The 21,559-nt window shown below is 60.9% G+C and overlaps 3 protein-coding genes across 14 annotated transcripts in view; 1 reads left to right on the top strand and 2 right to left on the bottom strand.

The window, feature by feature from the left end:
* Positions 1–8,613, bottom strand: part of ZC3H18 (zinc finger CCCH-type containing 18) — a 42,319-nt gene extending 33,706 nt beyond the window's left edge. For 5 of the 9 annotated variants that reach the window (XM_084533023.1, XM_084533021.1, XM_084533020.1 and 2 more), the window contains exons 1-3: positions 8,462–8,526; positions 7,875–7,944; positions 2,006–2,610 (exon numbers count right to left, since the gene is read on the bottom strand). In XM_084533023.1, the coding sequence (XP_084389149.1) occupies positions 2,006–2,596 (591 nt within the window). In that variant the 5' untranslated portion in view covers positions 2,597–2,610; positions 7,875–7,944; positions 8,462–8,526. Of the gene's footprint in view, positions 1–2,005; positions 2,611–3,216; positions 3,294–7,035; positions 7,156–7,874; positions 7,945–8,461 lie in introns of those variants that run through there. The other 4 variants (XM_084533025.1, XM_084533024.1, XM_084533017.1 and 1 more) reach the window with 3 other exon arrangements.
* A 1,205-nt stretch (positions 8,614–9,818) lies between these two features.
* CIDEC (cell death inducing DFFA like effector c) lies at positions 9,819–11,223 on the top strand. Its single transcript, XM_084533044.1, has 5 exons — positions 9,819–9,995; positions 10,132–10,273; positions 10,358–10,507; positions 10,669–10,853; positions 10,935–11,223. Exons 1-5 carry the CDS (start codon positions 9,946–9,948, stop codon positions 11,122–11,124), a joined length of 717 nt encoding a protein of 238 aa, XP_084389170.1. The 5' UTR covers positions 9,819–9,945; the 3' UTR covers positions 11,125–11,223.
* Positions 11,224–11,944: 721 nt separating this feature from the next.
* The window catches only part of ZFPM1 (zinc finger protein, FOG family member 1), a 31,893-nt gene continuing 22,278 nt past the window's right edge, over positions 11,945–21,559 (bottom strand). For 3 of the 4 annotated variants that reach the window (XM_084533038.1, XM_084533036.1, XM_084533039.1), the window contains exons 4-10: positions 19,059–19,192; positions 16,886–16,991; positions 15,782–15,991; positions 15,426–15,650; positions 15,100–15,195; positions 14,839–14,988; positions 11,945–14,722 (exon numbers count right to left, since the gene is read on the bottom strand). In XM_084533038.1, coding sequence (XP_084389164.1) covers positions 12,492–14,722; positions 14,839–14,988; positions 15,100–15,195; positions 15,426–15,650; positions 15,782–15,991; positions 16,886–16,991; positions 19,059–19,192 — 3,152 coding nt within the window. In that variant the 3' untranslated portion in view covers positions 11,945–12,491. The remainder of the gene's footprint in view (positions 14,723–14,838; positions 14,989–15,099; positions 15,196–15,425; positions 15,651–15,781; positions 15,992–16,885; positions 16,992–19,058; positions 19,193–21,559) is intronic. The other variant, XM_084533037.1, reaches the window with a different exon arrangement.

A 21,559-nucleotide genomic window follows, 5' to 3' on the forward strand; every position in this document is an offset into this window, starting at 1 on the left:
GGAAGCTGGAGGTTTCTTCAGAGGTGAAGAACCACCGGGGACGGGCGTGGATGAACGGCCACGGAACTCCTCAAGGGGAAAGAAGCTGGAAAGCACCAGCCTTTGCCTTTGTTCTCCAGGAAAAAAAAGGAAAAAAAAGAAAAAAAAGCCTTTGCTGCCTTCGTTAGGCCACACCTGAGAAGTCAAAAGAGCTAAAAAAGAGGGAACGATGCGGAGAAGCCCAAGTGACCTGAGAGCTGTCGGAGTTGGCTGGTGCGCTCCCAAGGAAATTGGTGATTTCTCCTAAAAGGCAGCATGAAATAAGAGCTGGGGGTCTCCTTTTCACACCCCAGAGGCCTTCACACCGCACAGCCATCGGAACAACGCCATGGCCAGGAGAAGATTAAGAAAGTTGTGACCTTGGGTCAGTTTAACAGCTGGAAATGAGGAAAAAAAACATTGTTTGTCTCTAAAGGGTCTACGGAGAGCTGGGTTAACAGCCTCTTGTGGGGCAGCCCTTTTGGGGCGACACAAGGAGCACTCTCCTGAGCGAGAACTGATCTTAAAGACACGTGGCTTCACATTCAAATCTGTATTTCTGTCCCCCCTCCAAAGACAGAAGTCTGGAAGCAGAAGAAAGCGCCGAGATTGAGGATTTTCCCCCAAAGCCGGGCTGGCATTCAGGGATGTGTGAATGGCATCAGCAGCTCGGCTCCTTTCACAAGGGCCGTGTGAAGGCTGCGCTAACAAAAGGGGAATTTTTATTTCTGGGGGGTCTCCTCGGAATCAGGCAGCTGGGAACCCCTGTTATGAGTTAACGTATGAAAACCAGACCGCGGATTCATCTCGGGCTTTGTAAGGAGAGCGCTCCTAAGAATGCCTCGGGTTCTAAAGGAAAGCATTCATATTTTAATCAAGAAGCAGGCACAGAATCAGAACTCCGGGATTTTCTTTTTCCTGCTTGGACTCTCCCACAGCACGCAGAAATTCCTTCTAACTGAATCAGAAACAGGCGACTTCCAGAGGCTTTCTGAAAATACCCTCACAAAACTGCCTGCAGAATGGGTACGGTGCAGAAAACCAACGTCACCTTTTAAGCAAAGCAACACAGAACTTGCCAAAGAACCATTAAAGTTAAAAAAAATAAATAAAAGGACAGACAAACTTATTTTTTGGGGTCAAAGAACAGCTGATTATGGAGCAAATGGTCATCTTCTGGTCCTAAGGGAACCAGGTAACCACCCACCTGTGTGTGTGCCACGAAATATCACGCTGCCCCAGCCTGGTCTGCCTGCACGGGGGCATTTTTGGCAGGGGCAGGGAGCAGCAGAGCCAGCTGATGCTCTGGGCTGTCTCAGTGAGGGACCTACCAGCACCAGCCACTTCTCTGCGTGGTGCCCTGCACTCCTGCTGTTTGGATTTAAGCACAGTGTTCACCACCAGGAAGGGTTTCTACTCTCCTGCCAGTCGTTGTGTCCTTTTTTGCAAGAGGGAGCTGGTGTTAGGCTACGTTAAATCCAGCTGCTGCACTGCAGAGCTTCTTACCCAAAGACAAACGGGGAAAAAACACTCAATTTTTTTTTTTAAACAGCCTGACACCTTGAATATGGAGCCACCCCACAGCTCCAGCCTCTCAAAGGAAGCTGCTGAGGCAGCTTGTGGTCCCCTAACCCCTTGCTAAGCAATTTGCTGTCAGCATCATCCTGAAGTCCTCCGAGAGCCAGAGCAGAACAGTTTAATCTTAAAGCACTGGAGCTGCTCCATATTGGGCAGGAAAAAACTTGTTTGCAGCTGCTCCAACAACACGTGGCACAAAATTTTTCTACAATACGTGGCAATGGGTGCCCTAACCTCTGAGTTTGGGGCTTGGCACACAGCGTGGTCTTACCTCCAAGGAAAAAGCTCGTTAATTTGGGACCCAGCTAGCACGCTCAGGTGACAGAAGGGAAAAAAGGCACGGCATCCGAGAGGCAAATATTCAAACAAGGACAGGGCCTCTGCCCCCCTCGGAGCAGCTCCTACTTACATCGATTTCACCGTCGTCAATCTCTCCGTCGTCTTCTTCTTTCTTCTTCTCCTTGACGGGATCCTGGCCGTCCTTCTCGTCGTCGCTTTTCCCGCTGGATTTCTTCTCGTCCTCGTGGGCGTCGTCTCCCTTCTCCTCTTCCTCGTCATCCTCACCAGCAGCTTTCTCGCCATCCTCCTCGGCGGCAGCAGCGCTCGGCTCCTCGGGAACCTCCTCGTCATAGTCCAACTCGTGCTCGTCCAGCTCGCGGGTGACGGAGGACGCTTCATCCCCGAGGTCGTTGGTGCGCTCTTCCTCCTCCCCCTTGCGAGGCGGAGGGCTCTTCAGCTCCCCGCTCCGCTCGTTGTTCTCTGAGTCCTGAGACTTGGCTTCGCTCAAGCGATCCTCCTCATCCGAGTGGTTCTCCTCTTCGCCCTGACTCAGTCCCCGGGCTGTGTCTTCCTCCTCTTCTCCCAGGACGCTGCCTCGGCCGCCCTCTCCATCGAGCTCCCGCTCCGACCCGCTCTCCTTCAGGGCTTCGTCATCGGAAAGCCGCTGGTCCTCCTCGCCGGGAGAGCAGGGGTTTCGCTCAGGGCTGTCGGAAACTTCCATCAGTACCCAATTGTCTGCAGAGGGTAAAAAAAACAAAAACAACAAAAAAAAACACTTGTTATAGAGAACAAGCTGGGAAACCGAGAAACATTTCCCTTGATTCGCCTTGATTTTTGTCTCCTAAAAAAAAAACATAGTTGAACTCATGAACACAGTTTATCTTACTACCTTCAAGAAGAAAACAGTTTAAATTACTTAAAGAATTTATTCCAGACTAGATAAGAGACCCTTAACACACAAGGGTAGAGCACGAGGCTGGGATTTCAGCTACAGGCTCTAGCAGGTGAGCTGCAGCAGCTCTCCCACCAAGCAATCCCTAGGAGTCCCACGCTGGCTTTCTCACCCCAGGCACACTCGGTGGTGGCATTTCTTTGCCACCAGCTTTTCAGACGTTTTTATAACCATAAGCACACGGCGCTGCAGACAGCACAGGCTCCCCGGGAGGCAGGGACACCATTTACAAAGATTCTGGAAAAAAGAGCCCATATTCTGTGAGTCTGGGATATACCTGCACTGGTTTTTACACTGCTTCCAGAACAGATATGAAAACGAGGATAGGATGCATTCATGAAAAATCCTGGACTTCTAATCAAGGTTAATTATTGCCAGCTAATCTCTACCTGCTTTATATAATAAGGAATCAGAACTTCTTCAAAGCAGCAGCCAACTTCTCCAACAGGCGCTTTTCCTGGGAGTCCAACAGGAACGTGTGCTTGGTATGAATACAGGTTAAAAATCCGACCTCTGCTTAGTGCAAGCATAACAAAATGCAATGGACACGGACGAGATGTAAAGCAGGGAAAACGAAAACAAAGCAGAACCCGTACATTTACTTCTTTTACTCCAGAACACGAACCAGGGATTTTTATCAGGACTGTGCGACCCAGGAAGCGGCTGAGCCCCGTCTCTTCCTGCTAAGATTACAGCTCCACAGCTAGACAAAAGCTCACGGTGATGAAAACCCCTGGGCGGCCAGAAGTGAAAAGCTGGAGGCCAAGCAAGGCTCACAGAAGCAGAGTTCGGGCTAAAGAAAAGACCTGGGATTATGAACCGACAGGGTTTCTTCACCTTACTGTGCATCGCGTTTTATTTCAGCCACTCCCAGCTACAGCCTCCCCAAAAGCACGTTTACTGCTGGAGCAACAAAACCACGGCATCAGCTGCCAGGTTTTTACCCGCTCTTTTTAGGATAAAAGCCACCGTTCTCTGCTGTGCTCCTCTGGTTCAGCACAGGGGGGTCGCTCTTGCTATCATGTATGGCAAAAGACAGGCAGGCTGAAGGCACACCAAGGACTGTCGTATTTATGTCCTGGGCACGGCCAGATGCGCTGTCATCGCTGCGATAACATCTCCTGCCTTCACCACAGCGAGGACATTATCAGCTGGTATTTGCAGCGAGCTCCCCAGATGAAAGCCACTCCGGAAAATCCTGCTCCTCACACCTTGGGAGCTTTGCAGAGGGACTGGGAATGTGCCTCAAAAAAATAAAAGCACAGAAACTCTCCCCGGAGCAGTACAAGCACGTATAAATCTTAGTCCCCTGTATCTGAGCTCTCCTTCAAGTTGTCAAAGCCCTGCACAAATATCAGCCAGTTAATAAATGTGCCCGATGGAGCCCTGGGGAGCAGCAGGGTCACGCTGGGAGCTGCCTGCGAGCTACTCCTGTTTCTCTGCACTCTGGAGCAAGTCGGGTTCTTCCTCAAAACCAAAGCTGTGCTTCTGCTGAAAAGTTAAAAACCCAAATTAAAAGACAGCAAGCGCCTCTGGGCAGTTAAACGGGATGGAACCTGAAACAAATCCTTCCTGAGCGCAGAAAGGTTGCTGCTGAGTTCATCAACGCTTTGCACAAATTGGTGCTGGCTTCGAGAGCAATTTTATGACAGCAATTTTAATTGCCGAAGCGCCTGGGAAGGTACAACTTCGCGCATCACACGTGGAAGGTCAGCCCTGAGAGGCCAGCAGGACTGTAAAAAGCTGTCAAGCTGGGATGCGCTCAGGAAATTTGTTTTCTGGTTTCTTCCAAACAAGCAGCACCAAAACAAAAGCTTTTAAGCAAACTAGATGCCTCCCTGCACTCGACACCGAGCCCCTCAGAGGGCTGGGGAAGAAAACAAATATGAATTTTTCACACCCCCAGCTGAGCTGATGAGCATAAAGCACTCACCTCCACCGGCAGCTGTTACGGGCGTTATTGTAAGCAACTGATGCACGGAGTTTTTTTTTTTTTATAATTTCCTATTCATTTCCATCAGCAGAAATGATAAGGAGCACAATCAGTGACAGCCGGTTGAAAAGAGCTCACAAAATCCAAGCAGCCTGCAAGATGCTTGATTTAACAGCCCCGCAGAGGGCTGAGCAGCTCCTCACCAGGTCACTGCCAGGGGTGAGACGGGGGCAATAACGTGCCCACTGCCATTCCTCACCCTGTGCAGACCCCCAGGACTGCAAGCGAAGGTTTAGTACAACAGAAACATCCTTACCTGCATTAATTAAGTGATTAATTAAGACTATCTTATCCCTGACCTGATCAGTATTACTTGTAGCCTCTTATTCGTAGAGAAAAACCATTTATCCCCAGTCTCTGGAATCCTGCAGGTTATTATTATTATTATTATTATTTTTTTAAATTCGTCTTTTCCTTTCCACTCTCCTTTAATGACACCTACAGATGAATACCAGGAAAATCTGACTACATGGAAGCCTTTTAAACTGAATAATTCTGACATAAATGGTAGAGCAGAAATCCATAACCTTCGTAACTCACAAGTTTGGAATTTTTGTGTCTTAAAAATTTCTTACTGTCTTCAAAACTGGCCACAGAAGCAAAAAAAATAATTGTTAAGCTACAGGAAATATTTTTTGACTTGTAGCTCAGTGGCTGGGTAACAAAGCAGGTATATAACAACACTTCTCACTTGGCAGTGTTTTATCTCAGAGGTATCTTTAAAACCACAGGTAGTTCAGGCAAAGATGACTTCGGTCAAAGCTGCTTTTATTGCAATACTGACTTCATCTGCTCAACTTTTAAGGCTCCTCACATCTGAAACAGACTAGTTCAGAACAGCCCACCCAAGCATTTTTCAAAGCTTGGAGAACCTTTGGCAGGCTTAAAAAGTTGGACCAGCCTTTCCACTGGGAGATTTTGGAAGGAGTGTAATGAAGGGGTGCAATTCTGGCCAAAATTGTGTCTTTTACCATCTCTAGAAGCACTCGTGGATGCCTCACTGAGTTGAAAACGCCTTAAAAGCAGCTCACATGATGTCTCAATAGAAAAATCGAGGACTTTGCAGCTGTCCCACGTGCAGTAAGCACACGCCAGCCTCCCAGCTGCCAGGCATGAGCTGGACAACGCTCGCTGTCCCCACAAAAGCCCCTCAGGTCGAGCAAAACTTCCCCTCCAGTTGCTCCTAGGGGATCTTTGTGCCCCCACCCAGCTCCTATCAGCTCGCAGTGGCCTGACCACAGCGCCTATTTTTGGCAGAATTTCTGTTTCTTATTGCTCTGTTTCCAACCAGAATGTGTTAAAGCTCTGAGCCATGCCTTAAATTAAGCTGGCAAAGCTAAAACTTTACACACCGCTGACTGCCTCGCTGCTGGAGGCAGCATCCTGCGGGCAGGCTGAGCAGGGCTAGCACCGAAAGGCCCAACTTCCCTCTCACTCAGCACAGCACCTGTAAGATACAGCTGGCAGCTGAGACGGGACCTGAAACCAATGACAGAAACTCCTGGGAAGCGTTACCTTCATTCAGCACATTTCCCCCTTCGAGGTTCAGCCACAAAAAGCTTTTTCCCAACGAACGCGGTGCAGGAGCCTACAGCTCAGGCGTTTCCAGAGGCACTGGGTACACTACAGAAAACTGGATCTTGGCAGATCCATCAGCTTCAGTCTTTAAATATTATAAATCGCCAGGCAGATGGCAAGAACCAAGCTCAAACCCAACCTCCACAGCCCCCTAGGAGCTACCTCACAGCTCCCTGGGTGGCCACAGGACAGATCCCTCTGGGCAGGGGCTAAGGAAGGAGCAGCCTGATGCAAAATCAAAATATTTCCATTAATGAGATGCATGAAACCATTGGTTAATGCAGGCCAGAAAAGCTCTGGAGCAGGGGCTAAGTCTAGCCACAAGAATGGGGGAAAAAATGATGAGTGAGCTGAGGAGAGTGAATGGGAAATGGCGTGGCCAAGCCAGAAGGGAAACAAAGCACAAAAAGGTTTTGGGGATAAAGACCTGAAAAACAGAAGCAAAATAGAAATGAAGGGCAGAAACCACACCGGGTGAAAATATGGAACAGCAAGAGGAGATAAAATGCCTTGAGAGCTGGGAAAGGAGCGTCACAGAAAATCAAACAGACACACGGAACAGCAGCAAAGCACCTGGGCCTCTGCTTGGAACGAGCCTCTGGTCGCTAACGGAGTTAGTTAGCTGACTGAAGCTCACCCTCCTCTGACGTCCTTGGGGAAACTCTGACTTTGAAGCTGCACAAGACACCCCAATGACCTGGCGGCTGTCAGGAAAGCTTTTAATGCAGAAACCGAGCCGCCTTTTGCTGGTAATTTAGGAGGATCGCTCGGTGACAGCCACCTGCAGCGAGCTGAGGTTTAAAGGTGAGCACAGAGAGCTCTGATCCAGAACGCTAACGCCAAGCCAACCGGTGCCACTCTCTGCTTTGTCGGGCGGGTTTGGGGCTGGAACCCGAAGAGAAAGGGAGCTGGAAGCAGCTGGAGTTTGTTTAGGGGTGGAACTGATTTTCCTACAGCTGGAGCACGTGGAGCTCTTCCTGCAGCTCCGTGCTAGCAAATGCTAATGGTGAGCGACCGGAGCCTCGGTCCCTTGATAAAAACCTTGATAAAAATCAAGTACAATTGCTCCTGCTTTCTGTGGGATTTGGGAATAATCATAAAATCTAGCTCTACTCGGAAAATTGGATCAGATGCCTTGCAGGCAGCTAGTGGGATTAGATCTCGACCCTTCTCCTTTAATCTGGGCAAACCTTAGGAGGCAGAATTCACCCCCTGGAGGTGTTCCTACAGCCAAAGCAGCAGCCGTTGCTGGAGAGCTGAGTTACTGACAGCAGCAAAGGGAGAAAACGTTACTGGGGGGGGGGCGAGAGGAGGGCTGGGAGAAGGAGATGGCCCTGCTGGGGCGCCTCGCAGGAGGGATTTGAGTCCCTGCAGCATCTTTGTGTTGCCCTGCACCCACCACGAAGCCTCCCCGGGGGGCTGCACCCCCACCTTTGTGGGACTGGGGGGGGACAGGAGGGGACCCTAACGCCTTACCTGGGGGGGAGCTCCTGCCAGGCCGGGCTGCGAGCGCTGCGCCCCGGGGCCGAGGCTCCTGCGGCAGTGCCTGCGGCCGGGGGACGGACAGACGGACACGGGGACACAGACAGACAGACGGACAGGGACAGACGGACACGGTCAGCACCTCCTGTGGCCACCCAGCCCCCTTAGGGCCCCCCCCCAACCCCCTTAGGGCCCCCCCCAACCCCCTTAGGGCCCCCCCAGACCCCTTAGGACTCCCCCCAACCCCCTCAGGGCCCCCCCCCAGCCCCTTTAGGCCTCCTCAAGCCCCTCAGGGCCCCCCCGACCCCCTTAGGATCCCCCCAGCCCCTTTAGGTCTCCCCCAACCCCCTCAGGGCCCCCCCCACACCCCCACCCCCTCACCCCAACCCCCCCCCAGCCTCCTCCGGGCCCACCCCTCCCAAACCAGGACCGTCCCCCCCCAAACCGGGCCCACCCCCCCCGACCCGGGGCCTTCCCCCTCACCCCTCCCTGCCCCTTCCCCTCCCCTCCCCCTCTCCTCACAGGCCGCCCCCCCCCCCCGGCACTAGGCCGCAACCGGCGCCAGGGCGGGAGGCGCTGACCTGGGCGGGCCGGGCCGGGCCGGAGGGGCCGGGCAGAGCCGGGAGGAGCCGGGGGGAGCGGGGCCGGGGCCGGGGAGCTGAGGGAAGGAGGCGGCGGCGGCAGCGGGGGGGGGGCGGCGGCGGCGGCGGCGCGCTCGGGCCGGGGCCTCTACTCGCGGCGGCGCAGGGCGGCCATGGCGTGACGTCATCAAGACGCGCCGGGCCGCGCGCAAGGAGGGGGAGGGGAGGAGGGGAGCGGGAGAGAGGCGACGCCCCCGGCCCGCCAGGCCACGCCCCCCCCCCCGCATCCTCTAACCACGCCCCCCTCATCGCCGGACCACGCCCCCGACTCGATTGACCACGCCCCTGACTCGCCTGACCACGCCCACTCATGCATGACCACGCCCACTTCTCGCCCCGGCTCGCACCGTCCCGCCTGGCCACGCCCACCCCGCAATGACGACGCCCACTCCCCGTCTGGCCACGCCCTCTCCCACCGTCTGGCCCCCGCCCCCTTTTAAAGGGGCACGCACCTGGGGGTGCCCCAGTGAGCACGTGGGGGTTACTGGGAGCACTGGGATGGTGCCTGGGGGCGTGGGGAGGGGCAGGCAGGCAGGGGGCGAGGGCTGCAGCCTGGTGCCGCCCCCCACAATGTGGTCTCGCCCCCCAAACTGGTCCCACCCTGCCCCCAAACCGGTCCCACGCCCCCTAAACTGGTCCCACCCCCCCCAAACTGGTCCCACCCCACTGTTGCCATCAGTTATATAGGGTGAGTGGGGCTGGGGGGCACTGCTGGGAGTGTGGGGTGGAGGTGAGGGGCTACTGGGGATGGGATGGGGGGCTATTGGGATGGGATGGGGGGCTACTGGGATGGGGACGGGAGGCTACTGGGATGGGGACGGGAGGCTACTGGGGACGGGCTGGGGGCTATTGGGCTGGGGGCTATTGGGATGGGGGCTATTGGGATGGGGGCTATTGGGATGGGGGGCTATTGGGATGGGGGGCTATTGGGATGGGGGCTATTGGGATGGGGGGCTATTGGGATGGGGGGCTATTGGGATGGGGGGCTATTGGGATGGGGGGCTATTGGGATGGGGGGCTATTGGGATGGGGGGCTATTGGGATGGGGGGCTATTGGGATGGGGGCTATTGGGATGGGGGCTATTGGGATGGGGCTGGCTGTGGACCTCTCCCTGGAGCACCGGGGTTACCCTGTCCGGGTGGGTGCCCCTATATCCCTGCCCCCAGCCCTGGTGCCCCCTTGTATGGGGTCGGGGCGCGGCTGCGGCTGTGTCTCTGTCTCCCCTTTGCCCCGCCGCTGACTCAGCCCCACGCGCCGCTTTGCGTAAGAGCCGTGCTGGCGGGGACGGGAACGGGAACACCGAGCCTGGCCCCGGCCAAAGGGCAGGCGCAACCCCTGCGGGGAAGCTGCGGGGCCGGAGATCCCAAACACCACCCGGAGCTGAAAACCTTTTTCCTCCCCCCAAACCCAGCGGGGTGCCGCCATGGATTACGCCAAATCCCTGAGCTTGCGCCTGGCCGCCCCCGTCTCCAAGTAAGTTGTGGGGTGGCACCGTCCCCGGGTCGGGCACACCGGGGTCCTCCCCGCTATGGCGTGTTGATCCCTATGGGGATTTGGGGTGCTGGAGGGTGTCGGGGTCCCCTTGATGGCTCCATATCCCCGTCCCCAGATGCGTCTCCGCCAGCGCCTCGATGACCCAGCAGCTGCTGCTGAGCCCGGCCCCGCGGCCCCGACCTTTTCGGGTTTGCAACTGGGACCGCAGCCTGCGCAAGGGCATCATGGCCCCGAGCCTCGCCGAGCTGCTGCGCCAGGTGAGCCGTCCGTCCGTCCGTGTGTCCGTCCGTCCATTTAGGGGCTGTCTGTCCCGAACCCAAACCCAAACCTCACCCCAACAGGCTCAGAGCGCCCTGCTGGCCCCCGGCCCCGTTGTCCTGGTGCTGGAGGAGGACGGCACGGCGGTGGAGACGGAGGCGTTTTTCCGCACCCTGGAGGAGGGCGCCGTGCTGATGGCGCTGGCCAAGGGGCAGACGTGGGCTGCCCCCAAGGTGAGCCCTGTGGGGTGGATAATTAGGAAACCCCCCCAATTATCCCAATTTCATCCCCAAAACGGGATCCGTGGGGATCCGGCGCGACGCTGCGCCGCGAGGTGCTTTGGATACGGGGGGGGGACATCCTTTGGGGACTCCCAACCCCACTGTGCCCGTAGACCCCCGGCTACCAGCTGAGCCTTTCCCGCAAGCCCCCCCGGCGGATCGACGTGGCCTGCGTCACTTTTGACCTCTACAAAACCAGCCCCCGGGACCTGGGCTGCCTCAACGTCAAAGCCACGCTCTACGGCACCTACAGCATGTCCTACGACCTGCGCTGCCGCGGCGCCAAGCGGCTCGTCAAGTGAGTGACCCCAAAAGGGACCCCCAAAAGGGACCCCAAAACGCCAGCGGGTGCTCACCCACCTCCCCCCCCTTTCCCCAGGGAAGCCCTGCGCTGGGTGCTCTTCACCATGCAAGCCACCGGCCACGTGCTGCTGGGCACCTCCTGCTACATGGAGCAGCTCCTGGACGCCACCGAGGAGCCCAAGGAGGAGGAGAGGAACCCGGTGCTGCCCCGTGTCCTGCCCCGCAGCCTCCCCCCGCCGCCGCCCCCCAAAAAGACCCCGCAGTGAGGGCTGGGGCGGTGGGGGGGGTCCCAGAGCTGTGCCGGGTGGATGCGGCCACGTTTTTGCGGTAGCTGTTACTCTGTAAATATATTTATTTAAGTCAAATTGGTGCTTCTCCTATTTTCCTTCTCCGCGTCCTTTCCCCTCCCTGGCTATAGGAATTGGGTTTTTTTTTTGGCTGCCCCCCCTGCTTGGCACAGGGCTGGGCCAGGCAGTGGTGCAAGAGGGCAGTGGGGTGGGGATGCTGGTGCAAGAAGCCCCCCGGGGAGCTGCTCTTGTAGGATTGCCCCAGGCTGGGGTGCCACGAGGGATCCTTGCATCACCCTTTTTTTGGGGGAGAGGTGGCTTTTTACCTCCCCTATAGGGCTTGGGGGGGCAGCTGGAGCCTCGTGCAGCCCCGTGCTGCCTCCTGGCCCCATGGGGACCCCAGATGCCCGCTGGCTCTGGAGCCACCCCGCTCAGCTACAGCACATTGGGGTGGTTTGGTGTAATTAGGGTTTAATTACAGATAGTGGCTCAGCTGCTCGTGTCCCCAACCCCTTGGCCAGGGGTGGCCCCAAGCTGGCTGCCCGGTGCCCCCCCAGCCCCAGGGAGCGGGGACGTGGCCACCTCCTGCTGGTGCCACCACAGCCACCGACCCCAAGCGCACCAGCCCCCAAAACCACTCACCTGGAGCCCCCAGCCCAGTTTTAGGGCTCCGGCACGGTGAACCCACGGCAGCTCCTCCCCTTCGTTAAGCAGCTAATTAACCAGCTGCCCCTCCAAGGGTGGGGGCTGCACCCCGGGGCCCCCAGCCCTTATCCCCCCCTGCAGGGAGGCGGCAGCGTGGCGGTGTTAGAGGGATTTATTTCTGTACACACGTATACACACAGCGCTCGCCTTCAGTGCTCTCCTGTCCCTGTAGTGTCTGCCCAGGGCAGAGCCCCCCCCCCCCCCCAACCCCCCTTGCCTCAATTTCCCTGCAGCACCGGGTGGAGGAGGGCGATGGGGCTGAGGTAGGGGGCTTTATAGGGCTGGGGGGTCCGGCCCCCCCTGCCCACACCCCGATGTCTTCAGGTCCTTGCGCTTTGGATGCGCGCAAACCCCTCCATCCGCTCATCCCCACATCAGAGGGATTCGGGGCGAGGTCTGGGGGCACCCAAGGCTCCGTGGGGCCCCCCCTTAATCCTCCACCCCCCCAAGGGTCCGCACACCCCCTTTACCCCACCGTGCACCCACCCCTGCCATGGGCACGGTGCCGGGCACTGCGCCTCTATGGACACCCCTCGGTCCGCGGGGTCCCCCGGCACGGCGGGCACCCCCCTGGCCGCTCCTTTATCCCACAGGACCCCCCCCCAAAAAAAAAAAAAGGCTGGGGGGGGCGGCACGTGCCCCTACTTGACGTGCTCGGCCGCGTGGGACGAGCAGTAGTACTTCTTGTGCGCGATGAAGGTGGAGAGGCTGCTGAACTTGATGTTGCAGAGGCGACAGTACCTGTGGTTGCCGTTGGGCACGGGGCCGGCCCCCCCTTTCGCCGGGGGGGTCTGCACCCCCCTGTCCGTGTAGGCGGGGGGCGTGGGGGGCTGGCGGGGCGGGGGGCCCTCCCGCAGCGCCTCGGGGGCGGCGGGCGAAGCGGGGGGCCGGGGTGAAGCGGGGGGCCGGGGGCTGCCGTTGGCGGGGGGGTCCCGCGCCTCCTTGCCGTTGAAGCTGTCCCGGCGGAGGCGAGGGGCGAGCGGGGGGCGAGGGGGAGAAGCGGCGGGGGGCTCGGGCGTCCTGCCGCCCCCGGGCGTCGGGGTTTCGGGGAGCCCGTGGCCGGCGGGCAGGGGTTTGGCCACGAAGAGCCCGTGGGCGTTACGGAAGTGCTCGATGAGGTCTCCCTTGACGGCCCCGTTGAGCGGGCAGTAGGGGCAGACGGAGAGGGGCACCTTGGCACCTTTGGGGTACCGCTGCAGCGAGTCCCCCCCCGACGCCCCGGGGTAGGCGGGCGGCAGAGCCAGCGCCTTGGGGGCACCCCCGGGGCTCCCCGTTGTCGGTGCCGCCTTCTCCCCGTCGCCGGCGGCGCCGTCGTCGGGGCTGCGGCCGCCCTTGAGCACGGCGGGCACGGCGCCCTTGATCTTCTGCAGGTGCTCCAGGGCGCCGGGCTGCAGCGGGGTGGCCGGGCACGAGTATTTCTTGTGGGCCAGGTAGCTGTCGAGGCTGTTGAAGCTGATGCGGCAAGCCGTGCACTCGTGGTAGTCGGCCAGCGGCAGCAGCGGGGGCGCCGCCGGGGGCTCGCCTCGCCGCCGCGGTTTCTTGCTCAGGTCGATGGGGCCGTCGGCGTCGGGGCTGGAGCTGGGCGACGGGGCAGCAGCCCCCGGGGTTTTAGGGTCGGGAGCCGCCGGAGGGGCCGGCTCGGCCCCGTGGATCTCGTAGAGCTTGCGGCGTTTGCGGGTGCGGGGGGGTTGGGGCAGGAAGGGGACCTTGGTGAGGCCGGGGCGGCGCAGCGGCGGGTCGTGGCGCGAGGCGCAGTAGAAGCGCTTGTGCACCACGTAGGTCTCGTGGCGGCTGAAGCGGATGTTGCACGCCTCGCACAGCGTCTTGCTGGGGTCCTCGTCCCCCTCGTCCCCCCCCGTGCTGCCGGGGCTCTGGCTGTCCTCGCTGCACCGCCCCGACGCCGCCTCCGCCTCGGGGGACCCCGCTTTGCCCTCCTCCGGGGGGGCTGCCGGAGGTGGCGGTGGCGGCGTGGTGGCGCGGCCCCCGTCTCCATCCCCAGCGGGCGTCCCCTGCCCCTCGCCCGACGCTGGGGCCAGCAGCGTCCCCGGGGGTGCAGCGGGACCCTTGGGTGCCCCGGGGGGGGCTTTGAGCTTGCGCACGCCGGGGGGGCTGTCCTCGGCCAGGTGGCGGCTGGAGCAGTAGAGGCGCTTGTGCACGTAGTAGTTGTTGATGTTGTTGAAGGTGATCTCGCACTCGAAGCAGGTGGCCCCTTTGGGCACCGGCGTGCCGGTGAAGAGGGCGGGCGGCACGGCGCCGTGGCCCTGCTTCAGCCGGCTGTGCACCAGCTCCGACATCTTCGCCAGGATCTCCGACGCCTGCGGCACCACGGCGGCGGCCGCCTCGTGGCCGAAGAGGTACTGGGGCAGGAAGACGGTGCCGCCCGCCGTGCCCGCTCCCGGCTCGCTGGGCACGGGGCTGGAGCCCGGCGTGGGGCTGGCCAGCTCCGATTTCACCTTCCCCGCGGGGAGGCTGCGGGGGGACGAGGCTCGGGAGCCGGCTTCTGGCTCCGAGCCGGGGCTGCCGGCCCCCTCCCCGCTTTTCGGCGCCTCCGCCTCGCTCAGCGGGCTGTCGGCGGGCTCCTCCTTGACGCGGACGGGCTCGCCGGAGGAAGAGGAGGATGAAGAGGAGGAGGAGGATGAGGACGGCCCTTCACCGGCGGGGGCTTTGGCCTCGCCGTTCTGCGCCTCGGAGGCCGGGGGCCCCGTTGCGGCGTCGGGGGGCGATGCGGGCTGCGGGGGGGCTTCGGGGCCGGGCAGGACGGCGGGCAGGGGGCCGTGCAGCACCACGTGCTGCGGCAGGGCCGGCAGCCCCTCGGGCAGGAAGGCTGGCAGGCTGCACTTCAGCACGGGTGGGTTGTTCGGCTGGCTCAGCCCTGCCAAGGGGGGGAAAAAGGTGTTAAAGGAGCTGGTGGGGGGCTCCGAGCATCCCACCCCATGGCGACGCAGCCCTCGGAGGGGGTGCTGGCACACGTCCCCATCCCGTACTCACCGGGGGCGAGGGGTTTGGCGTTGGGCAGCGCCGGTGCTGGCGAGTAAACCTCTCCCTTGGAGCCCGGCTGGCAAATCATGTGGTTGGTGACCAGGTGGCTGTAGAGGATGTCCCGCGTGGTGGAGATGAAGCCGCAGCTGTGGCACACGCCTGCGAGGGATGCAGGGGCATGGAGGGGATGCGGGGACCCCGTCCCCATCGCCGCCATCCCCCGGTGCCGCCGTCCCCAGGACCCGCAGGGGTTGGGTGGCCCCAACTCACCGTTGAGGGTGTCGGTGTGCACCTTGAGGTGCCGCTCGCAGTTGGCTTTGGTGGTGAAGGCGGACAGGCAGATCAGGCAGACAAACGGCCGCTCCCCTGCGGGACAGACGGGCGGACAGCTCAGCACCAAGGACCACGGGGACCACAGGGACACCCCCTGTGCCCTAACCAACACGCAGCAACCCCGCTCTGAATTTACGCTTTGCAAGCGAGCACCAGCAGCAGGGCGCTGCCCCAAACCAGTGCCCCAAACTGGGGGGGGACCCTCCTCTAACTGGTGACTGCGCAACCTCCCCGCCCCTTGGCGTCCCCGTGCCGTGCCGCACCGCTGTGGCTCCGCATGTGGATTTCCAGGGAGCTGGCGCTGGGGCAGCTCTTCTTGCACTGCGGGAAGGGGCAGACGCGCTCGTTGGGGTACGTCTCCTTGGGCTTCTCGTCCACGGCGGGCGAGCCCGAGCTCTGCCGGCTGGCGCAGTAATACATCAGGTGGGCTTGAAGGTTGCGCTCGCTCCGGTACCAGATCCCGCAGTCCTTGCACGGGAAGACGTCCTCTGCGGAGGGAAGGGACGGGCGGGAGGGGATGGGGCGAGCGCGGGGACGCTGCGCCCCGCTGGGCAGCCGGGGACCCCTCGGCCAGCGTTGCCCCGATCCCCCGCCGTGCCCCCCAGCCCCGGGGACTCACTGTTGACCACGGCGGTGGCCAGGATGGCTGCCATGCCGGCCTGCTGGGGCAGCAGCTGGATGTCGGAGTGCAGCGGGGCCGGGTAGGGTGAGTCTCCAGGCTCGGTTTTCAGCGCCTGGTTGGGGATGGCCGGCGGCTCGGCCACCACGAAGGCGCACACGGGCTCAGCCTCCCGCACGGCGCGCGTGGTCCTGCACCACACGGCTTCATCTGGGTATTGGGGGGGGGAGAAAAGGCGAGCAGTTAGCGGGACCCCCACCCCCGGATCGTGGTGTCCCCATCAGCAGCTCTGGCTGCGTTCCCCCAGCCGTGGCTAAGCCCCGGCTCGCCTGGAGGTGGCGGTGTCAGCCTGCGCCTGAGCTGCGCTGCCTGGCACAGCCCTGGTGCTGCCAAGGGTGCTCGTGCTCAGTCCTGCACCAACACCCGCAGTACTGCTGGCACCGAGCGAGTATTGCACGGAACCGTGCACCGGTGCTGGCACTGAGTCCTGCAGCCGTGCTTGCACAACTGCTCGGATTTACTAGTGCACCAATTCCTGCACTGGCTGCACCAATGTTTGCAGTAATGCATGCATCGAGTCTTGTACCAATGCTTGCAGTACTGCTTGCACTGAGTATTGCACTGAATCTTGCACCAATGCTTGCACTGAGCCTTGCAGCAATGCTTGCACAACTGCTCGCACTGGGTAGTGCACCAAGACTTGAACTGACGGCAGCAATGCTTGCAGCAATGAGTGCAGTGAGTCTTGCACCACTGCTTGCAGTACTGCTTGCACTGAATCTTGCACCAACGCTTGCACCGGGTCTTGCACCAATGCTTGCGTTAATCCCTGCACTAAATCTCGCACCAGTGCCCGCAGTATTACTTGCACCGAGGTGCTCAACTACCTGCAGTATTGCTCACACTGACTTGCAGCACTGCTGGCAGTGATTTTGCACCAACACTCGCACAGCTCTGCACCACCGCTGCCAGTAATGCCTGCGCTGAGGCTTGCAAGGTGCATGCACCACTGCTGGCAGTAACACCTGCACTGCGTATCGCGCTGCATCTTGCACCACCTCTCCTCGCAGCCCCCATGGCTGTGCCCCCCCGGCAGGTACCCACCCTTCCTGAAGATGACGGCGTTGGCGTCGGGCTCTCCGGGCACGAGGGGCAGGCGGGACAGCCAGCAGCTCTCGTCCCCCAGCACCAGCGTCACGGGAGGGCTCTGCTGCGGGCAGGGAGAGACGTGGGTGAGCGTGGGGACAGCGTGGGGACAGCGTGGGGACAGCAGGGCTGGGGGCACGGCAGCTCTGCCCATGCCAGCGCTGCGCCCGGCTTTGCCTTCCTGCATCTCTAATGAATATTAATGCGCGAGGAAGGGGCGGGCGGGGGGGGTGGTGGTTGGAAATTAATCTGCCTGATCCTCCGATGGCTGCCGCGGTAACGATATGAAATCTAATTATTCGTCCCAATATTTCTAAACCCTCCAACTCAGACTGACAGTCTCAGCCGGTTCGGGCCTTATCGCTGCGAGGAGCCGAGCGCTCGCAGCGTGATAAAAGCGCACGCGCGCGCGCGCACACACACACAGAGGGGCTGGCACGCGCGCGTGCACGCCGCGCTGGTGCACACGCAGCGCCCGCCCGCAGCTGCTGATGCTGCAGAAAGCGGCTCTGGAGAGCAGGGGGGGCACAGCATAAGCCCCCCCCCGTGAGTTTTCAGCTGTTGCTTTGCAGATTTGCTCCGTGCGCGGAGGAGCCGCGGTGCCCCCGCGCAGGTGCTGCTCCCCACGGAGCCCCGCAGCACCCCAGGGTGCTCTCAGTCTCCCCTCTGTGGATGCAGGGTGGGCTGCCCGTCCCGGCCACGGCCCCCAGCCCGCGCTGAGAAACCTCCCTTGTTTTCCCTCGAACAAAGAGGTCAGTGTCTCTGCGCTGAACCGGCCCCGATAACCATCAGAAACCCTATCTGTGCCGCATCCGCCCGGGCCGGTGTTATCGGGGCAGCCCCACGCTGCCCACCGCCACCCCCCCAGCCTTGAGCCATCCCCCCTGCTCCGTAGGGCCAGGTGGGCTCAGGGGATGTGGGACAGGCACCGAGCGCTGCCCCCATACAGCTGGCACTGCCAGAGGGGTTGGGCACCCTCCTGAGCGAGGGCATTTTGGGGAGCCCCGTGGGACCTGCAGGCATCCTCCTCCTCCGTCACCTTCACCCCGATCCCAAAGATGCCCAGGAGCCACCCGATGTCCCCAAGTCCCCACTAAATCTCCATCCGCGAGCTGGCATTTGGGGACACCCCCTTCATGTCCCCCCCCCTGCTCCTGCTGCCCGCAACAAAGGCGAAGGGACCCAAGGGCGACAGCCCCTATCAGGGACGGGGCTGCGATCCCTTCCTCGCTTCCCCCAAGCAGAGATAGGGAGGGAGGCGAGCGGTGGAGGAAAGCAGGGCTGGGAATCATCAGCCCGGCTCGATAAGGGAGCTGCTGAAATGGGAGCAAAAATATTTAGACAATAAATGAAGTATCAGAGAAAAGCCGCGCATATCTTTAAGAAATCAATCATCCTGTACCGGGCGTCTGGACACACGGCGCCAACCGGGAGATAGGGAGCCAAACTGGGCAGATAAGGGTTAATCAAGGATTTAATTCGGCAAAGATAAACGGGCCTGAGCTAAAAAAAAAAATATATATATATATATAGAGAGAGAGAGAGAGAAAAAAGAGTGAGGGAGCGAGGAGGAGGAGGAGGTGGGGATGGAGCCAAGATGAGAGCCCCGCCTGCGAGGACCCTGCGCTGGAGCTGCCCTCGCACGGCTCCGGGGAGGGGGCAGAGGGGAAGGATGTGGCCGTGAGGGGCCCCAGAGCCTACAGCACACCCGAGAACACCCACACACACCCTCACACCCTCACACTGATGTTCTCCCTCGGAGCAGGCAGCAGTGACCAGCAGCCTGGCTTCAGTGTGACACCAAACTGCCAGGCACCGAACCTGAAATCCCAAAGGGTGCCACCCCGCTCCTTGCCACCTCTCTCCGCTTGTCCCCGTGGCCACCGGGCTCCCCTGGGAGCCCCAAATCACCCCCCCGAGCCCCATCTCCCCTGCACTGTGTTTTAAGAGCCGTGGTGCAAAGGGGATGTGGGAGGGCGAGGGGAGCACCCCGGGTACCCAAAAGCAGCCGGGTGATGCCCATGGGGTCAGGGATCCCAGCACAGGTGCAGGGAAAATCCCTCCCCAAAGATTCCTCTCCCCAAAGCGCTCACTGCTGTGGGTTTCCCCCTTTCCCATCACTGCCCCTTACCATCTCGCCGTGCCCTGGCGATGCCGGCTCGCTGTGGATGCTGCCCTGGAAGGGACCCCAGGAGAAGCCCTCGGGGAGGCTCCGTCGGGCTCGCACCCGCTGCTCCCCATCCTGCACCGCCAGCTCCAGCTCATCTGCGGAGAGAAACCCCACATCAGCCAGGCCCCGGCACCGAGGGCAGCCCCGACCCCATCCCGATCCCAATCCCCTTCCCAAATGGTGCCCGGGGGGCATTAAGAACAGGAAGGTTCCTTTCAGGCAGGTTTTGGGGAGAGCAAAGCAGGGCTGGAGTGCCCAACCGGCCGAAACCACAGCCCCAAAGCTGGGAGAGCCCCGAGGGCACCACTCGGGCCCCGCATGCCCGCGCCGGGGGTCCGGGCTCGGTGCCGTGGCGGAGCGGAAGGAGCGCTTCCCATCCCCGCACCCAAAGTCGCAGCAGCTTCAGGGCTTAATGGCTTTGATGATCTGATAAGGCTCGGGTTTAATGGGTTAGATAACACGTTAATACACTATGAAGGCTGCTCTAAAATGTTTTAACTGTGCCTTTGTCTTTCGGAGCGCAGATAAGATGGCAGGTAACCAATATGCGGATGGGCGCGCGCTGGCTGCACCTCGCCACGCAGCGCCGCGGGACCCCAGGACAAAGGATGCTCCCCGAGGACAGCGAGCCACCCACGGGTGCCACCAGCACTGCGGGGCTCCCAGGGCCGCTCTGGGGTCCCCCAAAAGCCAGCCATGTGTCCCCAGGGACACTGGTGCCCAGCTCGTGCGCTCGGCCATGTCCTCCGAGGGCACCGCTGCACCACACGGGTCCTGTGGGCGGGGAGGAGGCTGCGCTCGTTTGGAGGCAAATTGCTTTCAGGGCTGGGAATGCAGGGAGGATAAAACGATCCCATGGCTGCAGAGATTGGAATCTGATGCGTTTATTAGCCGGGCTGACATCTGGATCCTCTCTGCGCCGGGGTTATTTCAGGTGAGCCACCGGCAGCGCTGGGTGCTGAGCGCGGGGCGGAGGTGCCTGCGAGCGCCCAGCCCCGCGGTGTCACCTCGAGTCCCCTCCATCTGGGGGGTGGGCGAGGAAGCTCTGTGCTGCCCTGGCTCTGAGCACATCCCAGGGGTGCAGCTGATGCCCCTTGGGGAAAAAAAAAACATGATCTGGCAGGGTTGGATGGGAGAAAAGGTCCGCAAAGTTGCCGAAGGTCCCAAAAGCTGAGGCATGCTGATGGGTACATCCCTCTCCACGACCCCACGGGGGCTGTTCCTCCCTGGCACCTTGCTGCCCACCAATTCACACTTCCAGCACCCAGTTATTGCCAGCAGCCGGCTCTTGCTGGCTCCCAAAACCACTGGTGTGGGCTCGGGGGTCCCTCGAGGTGCCTCCATCACCAGCCCGGCCCCGGGACAGCACCCCCGGGCTGCCTCGGCCCCCCTCCGGTGCTCCCCATGGGTTCCGCATGGATTCAGCTCATCTCTGGCTTTTGCCTGGCTGTCCCTGGGGAACGGGTCCCTGTCCGAGCCCAACTGCCACCCCCCCACCCCCATTGCACCCCCCTAATGCCCCCCTCCCCCCGTCTCAGTGCTAATCAGCGGCGTTTGGGTCAGGAGACCACGTCTCCGAGATAAGCGCGTTCGCCTGACACTTCCCATGTCAGAGCACTTCATCTTCTGTGTATCAATCCCCAGCAGAGAAAACACACAGGCGCTGATAAAGAGAAAACCGTTCCAGACGGGGGGACAAAAATAGAGCCGGCCCCGCCACCGGGATGCACGCCGCAGCGGGGCGCATCCGCCCCCGTCCCCCAAAAAATGCAGCACGGGGCTGGGCCAAAGCTGGGCTCCCGGTGGTGCTGAGCCCGGTGCTGGTGGCTGAGGGTCTCCGGATGGATTTGTGCCCGCACCCTGTGCACGATTTGGGATGCTGCTGGGAGTGGCTGTGCCCCAATTTGTGGGGACACGGGGTGACACGGGGGTGCCCAGTTGGGTTCCTGTCCCCGTGCTCCTCGCCAAAGGACAGCAACACCCGGAGCGAGGAGGAAAAAAAAGGTCTTCCCCAAATAAACACGCAGGGCACAGGGGAAATAATGGAAAAAAAAGGGGAAACGGGTGGCCTTGGGGATGCCACCCAAGCCGAGCACACATGCAGCGTCCCCAAATGGGGACAGCCACCCACAGGTGGCCTCGTCCACACATGAAACCAGCCCTGACAGGCCCAAATTCAACCGAATCGCCCTGTCCTCAAAGCGCCGCAGCAGGGACCCGGGACGTGCCAGGGCCCAGGCGGTGCCACCCCATGGGGACACTCGAGGTGACCGGCGCGTGGAGCCCGGCGGCCCCAGGGAGCAAAGTCCGGGTGCCCCGCGCTGCCCTCGCCACCGGCGCTCGGTGTCAGCACCCCGCGGGGTAAGAGAAGCGACCCCGTTATCTAATCTCGCCATCGGTTCCCGGCGAGGCGGTACCCCGCGGGCGGCCCCGCCGTTATCGCAGGAATTCTCATCTGCGAG

This window comes from Aythya ferina (genome assembly GCF_964211825.1).
Source record: "Aythya ferina genome assembly, chromosome: 12".
NCBI classification, from domain to species: domain Eukaryota; kingdom Metazoa; phylum Chordata; class Aves; order Anseriformes; family Anatidae; genus Aythya; species Aythya ferina.